Raw genomic sequence first — 14,474 nt, 5'->3', positions numbered from 1 at the left:
GTTGGTCCAATTGATAAACCACCCAAGCCTCCCGTCGGTCCAATTGACAAACCTCCCAAGCCTCCAGTTGGTCCAATTGATAAACCACCAAAGCCTCCAGTCGGTCCAATAGACAAACCACCCAAGCCTCCAGTCGGTCCAATTGACAAACCTCCCAAGCCTCCAGTTGGTCCAATAGACAAACCACCCAAGCCTCCGGTCGGTCCAATTGACAAACCTCCCAAGCCTCCAGTTGGTCCAATTGATAAACCACCAAAGCCTCCCGTCGGTCCAATTCACAAACCACCCAAGCCTCCAGTCGGTCCAATAGACAAACCTCCCAAGCCTCCAGTCAGTCCAATTCACAAACCACCCAAGCCTCCCGTCGGTCCAATTCACAAACCACCCAAGCCTCCAGTCGGTCCAATAGACAAACCTCCCAAGCCTCCAGTCAGTCCAATTCACAAACCACCCAAGCCTCCAGTCGGTCCAGTTGACAAACCACCAAAACCTCCAGTTGGTCCAATTGACAAACCTCCCAAGCCTCCCGTTGGTCCAATTGACAAACCACCAAAGCCTCCCGTCGGTCCAATAGACCAACCTCCCAAGCCTCCAGTCGGTCCAATTGACAAACCTCCCAAGCCTCCAGTCGGTCCAATTCACAAACCTCCCAAGCCTCCAGTTGGTCCAATTCACAAACCACCCAAGCCTCCAGTCGGTCCAATAGACAAACCACCCAAGCCTCCAGTCAGTCCAATTGACAAACCTCCCAAGCCTCCAGTCGGTCCAATTGACAAACCGCCACCCAAGCCTCCAGTCGGTCCAATTGACAAACCACCCAACCCTCCAGTCAGTCCAATTCACAAACCACCGAAACCTCGAGTTGGTCCAATTCACAAACCACCAAAACCTCCCGTCCGTCCAGTTCACAAACCACCCAAACCTCCGATGAGTCCAATTTATAAACCACCCAAGCCTCCCGCTACTCCCATTTACCAGCCACCAAAACCTCCATCAGCTCCAATTTACAAACCACCGGTTGAAGTTCGTAAGGCCACCAGTGTCAACTAAAAGGCCATACCTTCCGCCACCATATCCATACAAACCTCCCAACAAGCCACCTACATCCAACTGAGTTATGTGTTGAGGTAAGTTAATTACCAAAAATAAGAGGTTTTGGCAACCCAAATGTTGTATGCTTTTTAGCACTCAAGTGCTCATCTTTCTTTTGTAAAGCAGCAATGGGTGGCCATTTGGCAGTCGTGTTTGCCTTCTTTCTTTTCTCTCTCTCTCTTTTTTTTTTCCCTCATGTTTCTACTTCTTTTAAAATTTACCCACTTCAAATCCAATGGAACTTAGTCTACTCTTTCCATTTCTTCGTGGTCTTCTCGAGTGGATTCAAATTGTGAAGTCTTATAGACATGAGTACTTGTTTTTTCTCTTTCTTATTTTACGAAGAATCTTTAGTGGATATGATACGATATTAAAATAAGAAAAAAATTTCTAAATGAGTTAATGATCCTCGTCTCAAAGAAAAAAAAAAAAGTGCAATAGTACACCTATGAAAAATGATTCGAAAATGACCCGAAAATGAAAGTGTTTAAGTTTTGTTTTTTTACTAAAGATATGTGTCAAATTCATCAAATTTGAACGTTTCTTAGAGATTCAACACTATCATCAGCAAACAATCATACTCTTTAAATTTTGCGCAAAATGATAACAAATATAGTTGGAAGAAAGTAAAATTTAATCCAGTTCTGATAAATTTTTTATAAATAATTTTAAGGTAAATTCTAACCTTATTGGAACCAAATTTACAATAATAATAAAATAGCATAACAATAGTCAAGAGTCACGTGACCTTGTTACATATAGGCTTATAGCACTATTTATGTTACATATAGGCTTATAGCACTATTTCATAGATCTAATGTTGAAAAAAAAAGTGTTAGATTTATAAAATATGTTAAAAGAACTCGTATTAGTTTGTGATAATTGTGAGATCCCACATCGGTTGAAGAGGGGTCCGAGGCAACTGCTAGTAGATATTGTCCGCTTTAACTCTTTACGTATTGCCGTCAACCTCACAATTCGTCTTACTATCATTGTGACTTTGTCTTTTCTTTCCACGATCAATTTTCTTCTTCGTTATAAGTGAATTTGATAGTGGTGTAGAGATCTCACCATTCTATTTTAGATATGAAGAATTTTCAAATATATATGGTAGTGGGAGACTTGTCAATGACTCAATCTCTCTTTCTTCTCCGTCCCCAGTGGACAACATCAAACCTGCAGGATCTCACAACCTGATTTAAAATCTAAAGAATTTTCAAATATTAACGATGAAAGGATCGTAGCCTATAAGAATGTTGTTCGAAATTTAGAGAGGGGAGAGTCGAGAAAATTAGAGGTCAATTATAAAACTCTATTTCGAAATTTAGGTCTAATTTTTTAGGTCACTCGGTCAAATTTCTCGTGATCTTTCGTATAACAATTGAAGGAAAAAACGAAGCAAACTAATTGGATATAATTTATACATTCACACTAAAATACAACAAAAAAAAAAAATGAAATTTTGTTATTTTTCACTTGCTTGAAAAATGCAAGGAAAAATTATGGCTAAGGTAGCTATTTCTGGTATGGGTCTGGTTGTTCTAGCCTTTCAAATAATTTTTTATAATCTCGAGATTTCGGGTCGAGATGCTGAGCGGTAATTCACCATGGCCGGAGATTCTCAGATAGCTCCAAGAGTTCTTCCAAATAATCAGGGCCAAGATCTTCCAAAACAACCACATTACTCTCTGTTTTCCCAATTTCTTCTTTATTTTTGCTCTTTCTTCTTGATTTATTCCTCATAGAATGTTTTCTCTTCAAAGCAACCACCGGAGATTCACCGTCGCCGCCGTATGCGGCGGAGTTGATCATTTCCATCTCCTTGAGAGATTCCTGAACTCTTTCCACTGGAAAATTGAGAACGGCGGCGGCGCCCCGCATCGAGAAAGCGGCTTGATCATAAGCCAAAGCAGCCGCCTCGGCACTATCGAACGTTCCGAGCCAAACCCGAACTCCATGCCTAGTTGAATCCCGTATCTCCGCCGCGAATTTCCCCCATGGACGCCGGCGGACTCCTCTGTAGGATTTTGGCTTGTGGGGTTCTTCTTCTCCGAGCGAATCCACCTCCTCTTCCTTGATCGGATCCTGCCGGAGAGAATTCCCCGTCGGGTATGAGGTGGGCTCTGAGATCAAGTTGTGAAGGAGCATTTCGCCGGAATCATTCTCGTTAAAGAGCAGAGAGTTGTCGTTTTTTTGAAAAGCTTCCCATCGGAGAGATTCGAAGGAGCTCAAGGAAGATTCCGGCGAGAAATCAGAGTCTTGGCAGTGAAATAATGAAGAACTCATGGAAATTTTAGAAGAATTAATGAAGGGAAATTGTGGTTCATGAAAGGAGGAGGCACAACTCTGTTTCTTGGGCAGGAAGAAGTCTCCATTGGCGTTAAATAGATATCCTCACTGCTTGTAAACAAAAAGAAAAAGTTTTTTTTCGGGTTAAACTAAGTTTTAAAAACAGTGAGTTTGGACTCTTACAAATAGTATCATGGTCAATCACTGAACGGTGTGAGGTACTAGTCGGAATAGGGCTAGACTCTCTCCACAGTAAACACGTTTTAAAATCGTACGTAACAAGTCAAAGTCAGTGAATTTGTCTATTACAGGATGTCTAAGTGTGTGGAACTTCGATCATGCATAGAACTTATAAGCTCTTGCACGTTCTCGCTAACTTCCCACACACACCCTTATTGGCCTTTGCTCGCTCGTGCCCCCACATGTCTCTGCTCGTGTACCTTTATTTTATTATACTTTTAAGTCAATTATTTACCGGATAAATAAAGTGATTTCAAATACGTATATTAAAACTGAAGCGACCTAATTTAAACTCGACTTAAAATAAGATTGGTGGGTTAAAAAGAAAAGATAATAATAATTTAATAAGAAAAATGGAAGAAGATTTAATTGTAAAAGATGGGTCAACGGGTGACTAGACAAATTGGAAGAAAGGAGCACGATGACGTCAGCCGATGACTCGGATTGGAAGATGACGTGGCACTTAGCATTCAGTTCATGTAGACAAGTTTGATGGATGGGGAAGTGTTTAGAGTGACAGTTGGGGCCACATGTGATCCTCAACTGAAACCCACATTCCAAATCTTCTAGAAACTATCACATTATTATTAATTATTATTAATTTTGAGAGAGTTTTCTTTTATCTAATAATTTTCTAAACTTTTTTTTATTTTATGTTTAATTAACTAAATTTATTAGAGATCGATAAATTTTGCGTTTAATGCCTTTGTTAAATTAAAAAAAAATGTTAAATATGTCACGTATAATTTATGGACTTATATCATCTTTTTAATGTTAAAAGATATATTATATATATATAGAATCGAAAGTTTATAAATTTATCAATACTTTTAAAATTTCATATATAAATGAATGTTTACCGGGTTAATTATTTGACATTGTTCAAGTAAAAGTGGATGCAGGTTGGAAATTTTTTTTGATCAACTAGAAATTTGAAGTTAGCTGGATTGATATCGAGCTACTCGAATAGAGTTCACCACCCAACACAATTCTCTATTTTCGAATTAGGTTGGGTTAAGTTGTCGTAAGTTAGATAGTAACTTCTTTTTTTTTTTTTTTTTTTTCTTTGGTTGAGTGGCCTCGACCAAAAAAAATGTTAACCAGCAGACTAAACCGAATTCTTTTCAATTTTTTAAATATTCAACCAAACCCAAATGAAAAAAAAAAAAAATTAACCCGACATAACTTTTAGGATTTGAGTTAGATAATCTAAGTTGATTAGATTATCGAGTCATAACTTTTATGATTTGAGTTAGATAATCCAAGTTGATTAGATTATTGAGTCATATGAATACTGTGAGTACTTTTTGCTTTCATTTTCAAAAATGAAAATTTGAAGAAAAAAACTATGAATAGAAATGATTAACCAAATGCACATCCGTCACACGTCTCTTATCCTACTTTTTTAGGGAAGTGTAGGATGTAGATTCATGTGAAATGAGTCCATAAATTCTCCAAATTTGCTACACAACTTAAAGGATATGATTGAAAATGAGTATTCAAAATGGGAACATTTCTCTTTCTATATGTCTATTTTAAAAATCGTTCGTATCTCTGACAATGAAACTTCACCAACAAGAGAGCGTTTTATTATTTTTATCACTCCTTCATCGATATTTCTTAACTTATATGATTAATTACATCATTTTTCATGTTATTTTTTGTTTTTTTTTCTACAAAATATATGTTTGTGTATTTCATCTATCATCGTGATTAAAACATTTGTCTAACTCAGGACAAAAACTGGATAGTCGAATGATCTTGGGAAGGGAATCCATCTTCTTTCTTTATAATTTACCACTGATGAAGGATTCCTCAGAATTTTTTTTACTATATTCCCTCAACGAACTCAACTTCCACTGATAAGTTATAACCTCTCTGCAAGGTTCGTCCACGGATGGTGAGTCAAGGCTTAAGGCATCTCATCCTGTGTTAAGACATTATATGCCAACAAACTTGGCAGACACTCATGTTAGCATCAATAATCTAATTAGTTTCATGACATGAGGCACTTTGATGGGTAAAGTTTGAATCTTCAAATTAGGTGTCAATACCCATCAATTAGGGTAAAGTCTCCCCAAACATAAAAAAAAATGGAATGTTTTGACTGGAATTATTTAGGCCCCATATATTCACGTCACACACTCATATAGCGTGTACTTATAATGTTCAACCTTTTCATCATAATTTTTTATATCATAATAGAAATATATTATGATGTGAGTTGATTTTTGGTCGTGGCATGACCATTTTAATTCATGCTTTAAAATTTTAATTTAATTATAAAAAAAAAAAAACAAAACAAAACGAATTCAACTTGGTCAATTTAAAATCAAAAAAGTTGGATGGTTAAAATACTCTTAGTATTATCCATAATTGATAAAATTGAAAGCCATCTAATCAAAATATTAGGCTAAATATGTTTTAAAATAATAATTTATTTGTATCATGATTAAAGATTTTGATAGTGAAATATAATTGGTATCTTTATAATAACACTCATTACCCATTACCCATTAAAATTGTTAGGTCTATTCTTTTAAGTTTATAATTTTAATTTTTAGAGTTCCGAGCAACGGTGGAAGAAATCACAAAATTGAGTTTCTCGGCAACAGTCCAAGCTCATCGCTAGCAAATATTCTCCACAACATGAGCTACTTTAGAACGCGTTTGTTAGGAGGAGGTTTCCATACCTAATAATAAAAAAATGTTTTGTTCTACTCTCCAACTAATGTGGATTTCACAATCCACCTCCTTCGAAGTCGAGTACCTAGCTAACACTCGTTCCGTTCTCTAATTGATGTGAGATCTCACATTCTTTTATTGGATGTCACATCATCTATTTGTTTAAATCGAGAATTCTCTCCATGCTTGAGGTGAGTCCCGCAAATAAAATAGACATTTGTGGTCCTGCCGGACGTCTCTTCACGTGATCTAGTAATATTTTTTAATATTTAAATATAAAGGATTGCATTTAATAATTGTGCTTTCATGGCCATTCAAATATTTTTCAAATAAATAATAAAAAAAAAAAATCCAACCACCAAATAGGTATACAATACGAAAATTCTCACTCTACTAGTCAGCTTTTGATTATTGAGCATTTTAATTTATTGGATAATATGTCGGTTCTATTTTTTCTTTAGAAAAATGTTCCAATTTTTTACAATAATTTTTTAAAACTTTATCGGTTTAAATCATAAACTTAAATAAATATTATCATTTTTACTACCGTCACTAACTAATATTAACTGACGAATGAACTTTAGAATGACAATTTATATTTTATCTACTAAATTATGCTCGAATTAATGTCTAAATCTTCTTAATTATATTCGAAAGGTTTCTTTTAAGAGATTTATCATAAAACTCTAAAAATAAAATTCATAATATTTTGAAATTAAATTTTGACGATCTTATAAGAACTCTAATATTTTATTTAATCTAAACATAGGTTTCTTATAAGAACTCTAAGTTTTCGAGTAGGCTTAGACTCTCCCTTTCAAAAGGAGCTTGACCTAAGATTTGACATAAGGTTCGGCCACCGAAAGGGATAATATAATTTAATTTCTTGTGAAAAGAAAATACGATTGGGTTACGTATAATTCCATTTAATTAATATCTTATGGTTTTGATTATTTGAAAACAAGTATAAATACTTTTAAAAAAATTTAAAATAAACTCATGAGACAACACATTCTAACAAAACTCGTATTAGTCTACGAGGATAGTCTTCACTCTTAGAAACAATTCAAGATAAGTAGTTAATCAAGTCGTGTCGTAAGTGATGCAAGAAAATGTTGGAGCCATTAAATCTCGAATTCAAATTTCAAATATGAGTATAAATCTTAGACGTGAAGTGTTACATTTAAAAGTGCTAAAAGAAATTATTATTCTTTCACTAATAACAACGATTTTAAATTATAATGAATGAATTATTCATTTCACGTGTTTGGGTAAAAAAATGAAAATAATAATAATAATTAATAATAAGGAAAATGCGATTAATATTATTTTAGGAAGGTAGCATATTGATTAGTGTGTAGACTTTAGGGACAAGTAGGTGAAGTGTATCACATAATGTGACCAAAATTAAAATAATTCATATATATATATATAAATATTTCATGTTCAATTAATTTACACCGTGGATTTTTATTATAATTATTTTTCTCTATTATAATTTTTGTCTTTAGTTCGATGAATATTTTTTTAAAAAAATTATTATAATTTTTATATTTAGTTCGAGGATTTTTTTTTTTTTTAGCTAAATTTTTATTCAATTGCTCGAAAATATTTTGATTTTATTTAGGATTAATGATGTTTTTAATAATTGGTGACAAGCATGTTTTTTTTTTAGAAAATAGTTGTAATATGAAGTAAATAGTTAATAAATTCTAATTAAAAATAATGAAAAAAGAAAAAACAATTGGATAAAATGAAAAATTTTAAAAATTATTTAAAGAATCGTGAATTTCTTTGGATTAATTATAATCACATTTATTAAATACTAATATATTAGATACGAATATATGTTCTCAAGTCTAGTTTCAATAGTAATGGGCCGTCTAGATTTTCCATAATGACCCAAAAATTGGTCTGAAAAAAAAAACATTTCAATTTTTAATTATTTTTTTCTTACAAAAACCTAATTAATACGAGAAGAGGTGTGAGATCAAACATTGGTTGTAGAGTGAAACGAAGCATTCTTTATAATGATATTGAAACATCTTCTTGGTAGACGCGTTTTAAAATCTTGAAGTGAATCTCGGAAGAGACAGTTCAAAAGGACAAAATTTGCTACCAGTGGACTTGGATTCTTACAAAAAAAAATCGGTGTAAGAGCAAAGTTTTTTTTTTTTTTTTTTTTCATTCAACAGTTCTCGAGTGAGAGATTATACCATCAATTTGATTCACGGACTATATTCAAAATGACGTATGAAGGATTATGGGATGATGTAATCAAAGGAAATGAACCCATAAAAGGTCAGCGTTAAGATGAGTCGAGGCCAATTTGTCCTTGGCCTAATTTCTAACCACCCTATTTTTATTATATGACTTGACCATTAATACATGTCACGGAGTTTTCAAATTAAATCGAGCAGAAAATAATCATACTTTAAAGTCCTTATAAAAAGAATAATTCTAATTATAACACTTTATAAATATTAATACCAGCATATCATATTTATACAAAGTCACGAATTATATGTGAGTGAACATATATCATATAAAATTATACATAATTATTCAATTCAAGAACATGTAATCTTAGTCTAGAAGGTATGTATTATTTACGCATCAAAAGCTTCATCCAACCTAGCTCTTAGGCATTCCAATCGTAAGTCCACTTAAATCAATAGTTAAATACGTGCAATACCCCTATACTCCGATTGTCCTTAAGTTCAACCCTAATTGAATCCATACTAGCAACCATTGAAAAATCGATCATAAAGCTTGGTTCAAAATACAATGAACTGATACGAACTGGTTGAAAAGACCTGGAACCAGCTAAAAAATGATGGAATTAGAGCTAAAGCATAGGGCGGAGTGTGAACCAAAGTTGAATGGTGGCTAGAGAGTGGAACGCGTGCAATGAATGTGGATGAACATGAACCGACACGAACCAGTACAAACCAACCGTTTAGGAGAATTGCTCATATGCATGTGGCTAAACTAAGGCTACAAATGCCTAGACTGATTTGGACCACCTGAACCAAACCAATTAACACCAAATCAGTCGAAAAACCGCAAATTAACAGCGACCCACGAACTTCAACGAAAAAATCACCACAAGAATAGTTATCAAACTCCAAATCGGTAAAAAAAAAAATGTTCATAGCACCAATCAATTTGAATATACTAATTTTACTTCATTCGTCTGACATATTTAAATATGATCGTTAGGTGGATTCTAGAAAAGCAAATCAAGAATATCTGAAAAGATAGAATTTTGGGTGTATTTCGATTTATGTGCATAGAAAACCCAATATTCTTTAAATTCAACTTTTATTACCTTTATACAATTCGTCAAACTCAACCCTCCAATAATTTCCCTCTTTTTTTCTTGGTATAAATATTCCGTTTGACTTCTAAAATATTTATATTTTTTAATTTCGTTTTTCAAAAATAAACCATTGAATTCTTTGATATCTAAACTTGTATGTCAAAATGATATTTTTTTTTATCTATTTTCAATATACTTATGAAATGTTTTATAAGGTTTAAAAATCATGAGGGAAAGTCCGAGAGGAAACACCGAAAGAAATATTATTTGCTATCGGTGGACTTGAACTGTTACAACATATCTATCTTGACATTGATACTAATCAGTAACATAGTGATTTCAAACGTAAAAATCAATTAATTTTATTATAAAATGCGAAAAAAAAAAATTAAGAAAAAACAAAAGTAGTTAATTAAGGTTAAGCCCTTCATATTATATAGACCAACTTTAGGAAAATTACAAACACAATTATTGATAGACAAATCCCAAAGAAGGTTACCATATTTTTTAATTTCAGTTCTTCTTCCTTTTCTCCTCGTACTCAAGAAGTTCCTCCAGGATCCTATCATCGACACATTCGAATTCGATCACTTGGCGCTCACCCGGGCCATGGCGCCTCGGAGCTAGACCAGAAGAGGAAGAGGAAGAAGAAGAGGAAGAAGAACTACCACCGAGAGACGGATATTCATCAGGAAAATTCAAGACAGCCAAATGACCACGCATGGCATAGGCAGCTCGGTCATAGGCCCGAGCTGCCTCCTCTGCCGTGTTGAAAGTTCCAAGCCAAATTCGAGCCCCTTGTCTCGATGAGTCACGAATCTCAGAAGCGAACTTCCCCCATGGACGCCGCCGCACTCCGCGGTATCGAACCTCGCCACTCTGATCATTGCCGGACCTCCCTTCCACGTCCATTTTGCATGGTGTATTGGACAAGTAGGATACCAAAATCATCACCTTTTTATAGAACTAAAATCAGTCAAAAGAAAATCTTGACGTTACCACGTGAGTATCTCTTTTGTTCTTTATTATATATATATATAGATATATATATATATATCAAATCAATTAGAAGCTTCTGAGATATTTTATTGTTTATTATTTAATTTTAAGAATATAAAAATTACTATTTATAAAAGGTAATTTTGGGAGTGAAATTAAAAGAAAAATAGAAAAATCCCATTTAAAATAAGGAAAATGTTTGAGACAATGAAACATGTATTCGGAAATTTCAAACGTTTGACCAAAGTCAAAATCAATGTTTTTGAGATATTTACGCCTGCCTGTCCTTTTGTCACTAATTTAGGGCCCTTAATTTTACCTTCAAAAAATAAATGAAAACTTTAGGCTAAAATTCTAGATTGAGTTGCAGCGTTTGAATTTAGTAAAAGTGGTTTGCATATTCTAAAAACATATTTAACATGTTGATAAGAAAAAAAAATTATATTTTCAACGTAGACTTCATGTCTTACATAAGTTTACGGGACGCACATTATGAAATCCAAGTTAAAAGTCCATACAAAATGATAAAGTTTTACATTATTTTTTGATTTAATGATATGTGGCTTGGGTTATATCTTCATTTTTAGTTCGTTGACGAAAAAATTCATATTCTTAATTTTATTTTGTTTTTATTAACACATTGTTTGTCGTCTATTTGATCAGATATAATTTTTAAGTAGTTTTATTTTAAAAATATCAATGGCTAGGTTTTTTATATAAAAAAAAATGAAAATATATAAAACTATTTTGAAATTAATTTGGAGAATAAAAGGTTTTTTTTTTTCTTCTTCTTCTTTTTTTCTTTTGAAATTGAACCAATAAAACAAAAGCTATTATTATTCTTTAAGTGGGATTTCTAGAAGGGCATGCATTTTTAACGTTGGAATCCAACTTGCACTTGTTTGTTTTATTGAGGATACATGTAAGAAACTTACATGCTACAAAAAAAATGTTGAAGGGTGGAATGGTTGAATACGCCAAAAGATGAGGTTCTTTAGGTTCAAATCTGAAGTCAATCAAAAAAAGGTCGAGAGTTGAGCGTGAAAGGACAAGGCATCCAGAACCCAAAAGAACCTTGATCAAGAGTCTATGAGGTCGAGAAAGGCCCAAAGCTTGACCCCTGTAGGGGTTGGGCATGTTCAACGAGGCCAACCCATTTTGAGAGTTGACCACAATGCCCGTAAAACGATTTTAATAATTTAACCTAAAATTTAAGTGAGAAAACCATTTGTGAACTAGTTGTATACCTTTCTAATGAATGATTTGAAACAATTGTGATCAAAGGTTAAAACAATTGAAGTGTGGTCGTAAGCAAACTTGAAGACTCACAAATATATCTATATAACAACAATTTTTATCTTTAAACTTTGAGACGGTTGAAAAAATATATCGTACATATTAATTATGTAACATAACTAATTTATAACTGAAGCCTACAGCCTATAGATATTGTCTTCTTTAGTCTTTCCTTTTCATGTTTTCCTAAAATGTGTCCGTTAGGGATAGATTTTTACGCCCTTATAAAAAAAAAATTTGTTCTCCTCCCCAATCGATGTGGGATCTCAAAATTCCACTCCCTTCAGGCCCAGCGTCCTCCTTGCACTCGTTCTCTTCTCCAATCAATGTGGGACCCCCCAATCCACCTCTCTTCAATGCTCAGCGTCCTTGTTGGCACACCGCTTCGTGTTCACCCTCCCCCCCTCCCCCCTTTAGGGCTCAGCCTCCTTGCTTGCACACCACCTCGTATCCACCCCCTTCAGAGCTCAACCTCCTTACTTGCACATTGTCTTGTGCTACCCCCCTTCGGAGCTCAGCCTCCTTGCTTGCACATCGCCCCGTGTCTGGCTTTGATACCATTTGTAACGGCCCAAGCTCATCGCTAACAGATATTGCCCTTTTTGGGCTTTCGGGATTCCCCTCAAAGTTTTAAAACGCGTTTGCTAGGAAGAAATTTTCCCTCTTCTTAAAAATGTTTCATTCTCCTCCCCAACCAATATGGGATATCATATAATTAAATTTTAATTGGCTGCAAACAAACAAAAACTCCAGAACTTGTTTAAAAGTTAATAAGTAATCCAGACATGCCTAGAAAACATTGCACTGAAGAATAATTATTCGTTCTTTAATATCAAGTGATTACAAGATATCATATCACATTAAATGATTAATTGAATCATAACTAAAAACTTAACTTTGGATTTGTATGGTGATTTTCTAATTAGAAACTCAATATTGTTGATTTGTTGCAATGTTTAGTTCTTTTTAACAAATTTTTCTTTTTTTAAAAAAAAAATCAAAATCCTCAAAATTTCAATCCTCGTCTTCCCCGTCTCTTCCACTCTGCAACTCAAAATTTTCGGATAATGCCCGAAATCCTCATCGGTCCGTCGTTTGGTTCGCTTCATTCTTCCACCTATGTTTCCAGTTTTCCGATCATCGCCGTTGCCGTCGTCGTATTCTGCGCCACCGCAATTTTCCTCGTCGGCTATTATATCTTCGCCATCAGAGGCTGTTTCAACTGGCACCCAATTGAAATCCTCCACCAGTTTTCCCTCTCCGACAGCCGTGAAGACACCGTAATACTGCAGGAGCCGGTGGAGCCACATGGGTTGGACCCATTAACCATCCAATCAATCCCACTGATTCGTTACAAAAAACCCACCAACGAATCAACCGCCGGCAGCGAATGCGCCGTTTGCCTGATGGAATTTCAGCCGGAGGAGGAATTGAGAAAGATTCCGATCTGCAGCCATCTCTTTCACGTTGATTGCATCGACATTTGGTTTCAGAACAATTCTAACTGCCCACTTTGCAGAGCCACAATCTCCGCCAAAAATTGGCTGATTCCGGCAGATCAACCCCCTTCCCCTCAAGATTCCGCCCCCAATTTCATCCCCATCGCCGCCGCCATTGAGGAATTCCCTGTAATTGAGGTTGTTCGGAATCCCAACCGCAGCCGCCCTCATTCGTCGATCTTCAGGGAGGCGTCGAAATCAGGGAGGAAGCTAACGAAGGTAACGAGTATGGGGGATGAGTGCATTGACATGAGGAAGAAAGATGAGGAGTTTTTTCTAATGCAGCCGATTAGAAGGTCGTTTTCGATGGATTCTTCCAGCAACCGGAAGATGTTTGTGGTGGTGCAGGCGGCGGTGCGGCAGAATTGCGGCGGTGAGAATGAGATTGAAGGTTGCAGTAACAGAATTCGAAGATCTTTCTTCTCGTTTGGAAAGGGCAAAGGATCTAGAAATGCAATTTTGCCCATTCAGATTCAACCTTAAAATGCTCTGTTTTTATGTTTTTTTTTTTTTGTTTTGTTTTTTTTGGGTTAATTTTTCATATTTGTATTTTTTAATATTGTAACGTAACTTAGGTTATAACATATAGTTGATATTTGTTTGATTTTGGAGGAAATTTATATTCTCTCCTTAAATATATGTTAATAAAATAATAATTTACTAGCATATTACCTATATTTTGCAAATATAAGGTCGAGAATATTATTTTTTTTTAATAAATATTATATTAAAAATGAACTTTAAAATAATAATAAACGGGAAAAAAATCTGGTGGAAAACGTGTGGATATCTCTCCTCACAACTTGACTCTCTATTTTCAGACTTGGTTGGGTTCGCTTTTTAAAATTATTTTTGAAATATTTTACTTATCTATAATACATTTTATATTAATAACTAGGCTCGTAAAACCTAAATATCATTTATAAATCACAACATAGTACTGGCGTTTGTATCAAACGTCAAATGTTTGTAATTTTCGTAACAAATTAAACACTTCTTAAAAATAAAAATTATTTTATATTTTGCATTTATTTAAAATGCTTTTTCCTTGC

General features: G+C 34.4%; 4 protein-coding genes across 4 annotated transcripts in view; 2 read left to right on the top strand and 2 right to left on the bottom strand.

The window, feature by feature from the left end:
* LOC111436775 (repetitive proline-rich cell wall protein 2-like) overlaps window positions 1–1,050 on the top strand; it is a 2,055-nt gene extending 1,005 nt beyond the window's left edge. Inside the window, exons 3-4 of the mRNA XM_023074501.1 lie at window positions 28–37; window positions 94–1,050. Of these exons, the coding sequence (XP_022930269.1) occupies window positions 28–37; window positions 94–1,050 (967 nt within the window). The remainder of the gene's footprint in view (window positions 1–27; window positions 38–93) is intronic.
* Window positions 1,051–2,499: 1,449 nt separating this feature from the next.
* Window positions 2,500–3,532, bottom strand: LOC111436864 (ethylene-responsive transcription factor 1B-like). The gene has a single exon (XM_023074642.1). The coding sequence runs from the start codon at window positions 3,376–3,378 to the stop codon at window positions 2,695–2,697; it is 684 nt and encodes a 227-aa protein (XP_022930410.1). The 5' UTR covers window positions 3,379–3,532; the 3' UTR covers window positions 2,500–2,694.
* Window positions 3,533–10,141: 6,609 nt separating this feature from the next.
* On the bottom strand, window positions 10,142–10,540 carry LOC111436868 (ethylene-responsive transcription factor ERF098-like). Its single transcript, XM_023074646.1, has one exon. The coding sequence runs from the start codon at window positions 10,538–10,540 to the stop codon at window positions 10,142–10,144; it is 399 nt and encodes a 132-aa protein (XP_022930414.1).
* Window positions 10,541–12,755: 2,215 nt separating this feature from the next.
* On the top strand, window positions 12,756–14,096 carry LOC111436863 (RING-H2 finger protein ATL16-like). The gene has a single exon (XM_023074641.1). It carries the CDS (start codon window positions 12,991–12,993, stop codon window positions 13,903–13,905), a length of 915 nt encoding a protein of 304 aa, XP_022930409.1. The 5' UTR covers window positions 12,756–12,990; the 3' UTR covers window positions 13,906–14,096.
* Window positions 14,097–14,474: the final 378 nt, after the last annotated feature.

The sequence above is a fragment of the Cucurbita moschata genome, unplaced genomic scaffold (assembly GCF_002738365.1).
Source record: "Cucurbita moschata cultivar Rifu unplaced genomic scaffold, Cmos_1.0 Cmo_Scf00060, whole genome shotgun sequence".
Taxonomy (NCBI): domain Eukaryota; kingdom Viridiplantae; phylum Streptophyta; class Magnoliopsida; order Cucurbitales; family Cucurbitaceae; genus Cucurbita; species Cucurbita moschata.
Note: the sequence above shows the minus strand (reverse complement) of the source record. Positions and strands in the feature narration are given on the sequence as shown.

Excerpts from the sequence above, each read along its gene's own strand:
- LOC111436864 (XM_023074642.1), bottom strand. The coding sequence starts at position 3,378 with ATGAGTTCTTCATTATTTCACTGCCAAGACTCTGATTTCTCGCCGGAA.
- LOC111436868 (XM_023074646.1), bottom strand. The coding sequence starts at position 10,540 with ATGGACGTGGAAGGGAGGTCCGGCAATGATCAGAGTGGCGAGGTTCGA.
- LOC111436863 (XM_023074641.1), top strand. The coding sequence starts at position 12,991 with ATGCCCGAAATCCTCATCGGTCCGTCGTTTGGTTCGCTTCATTCTTCC.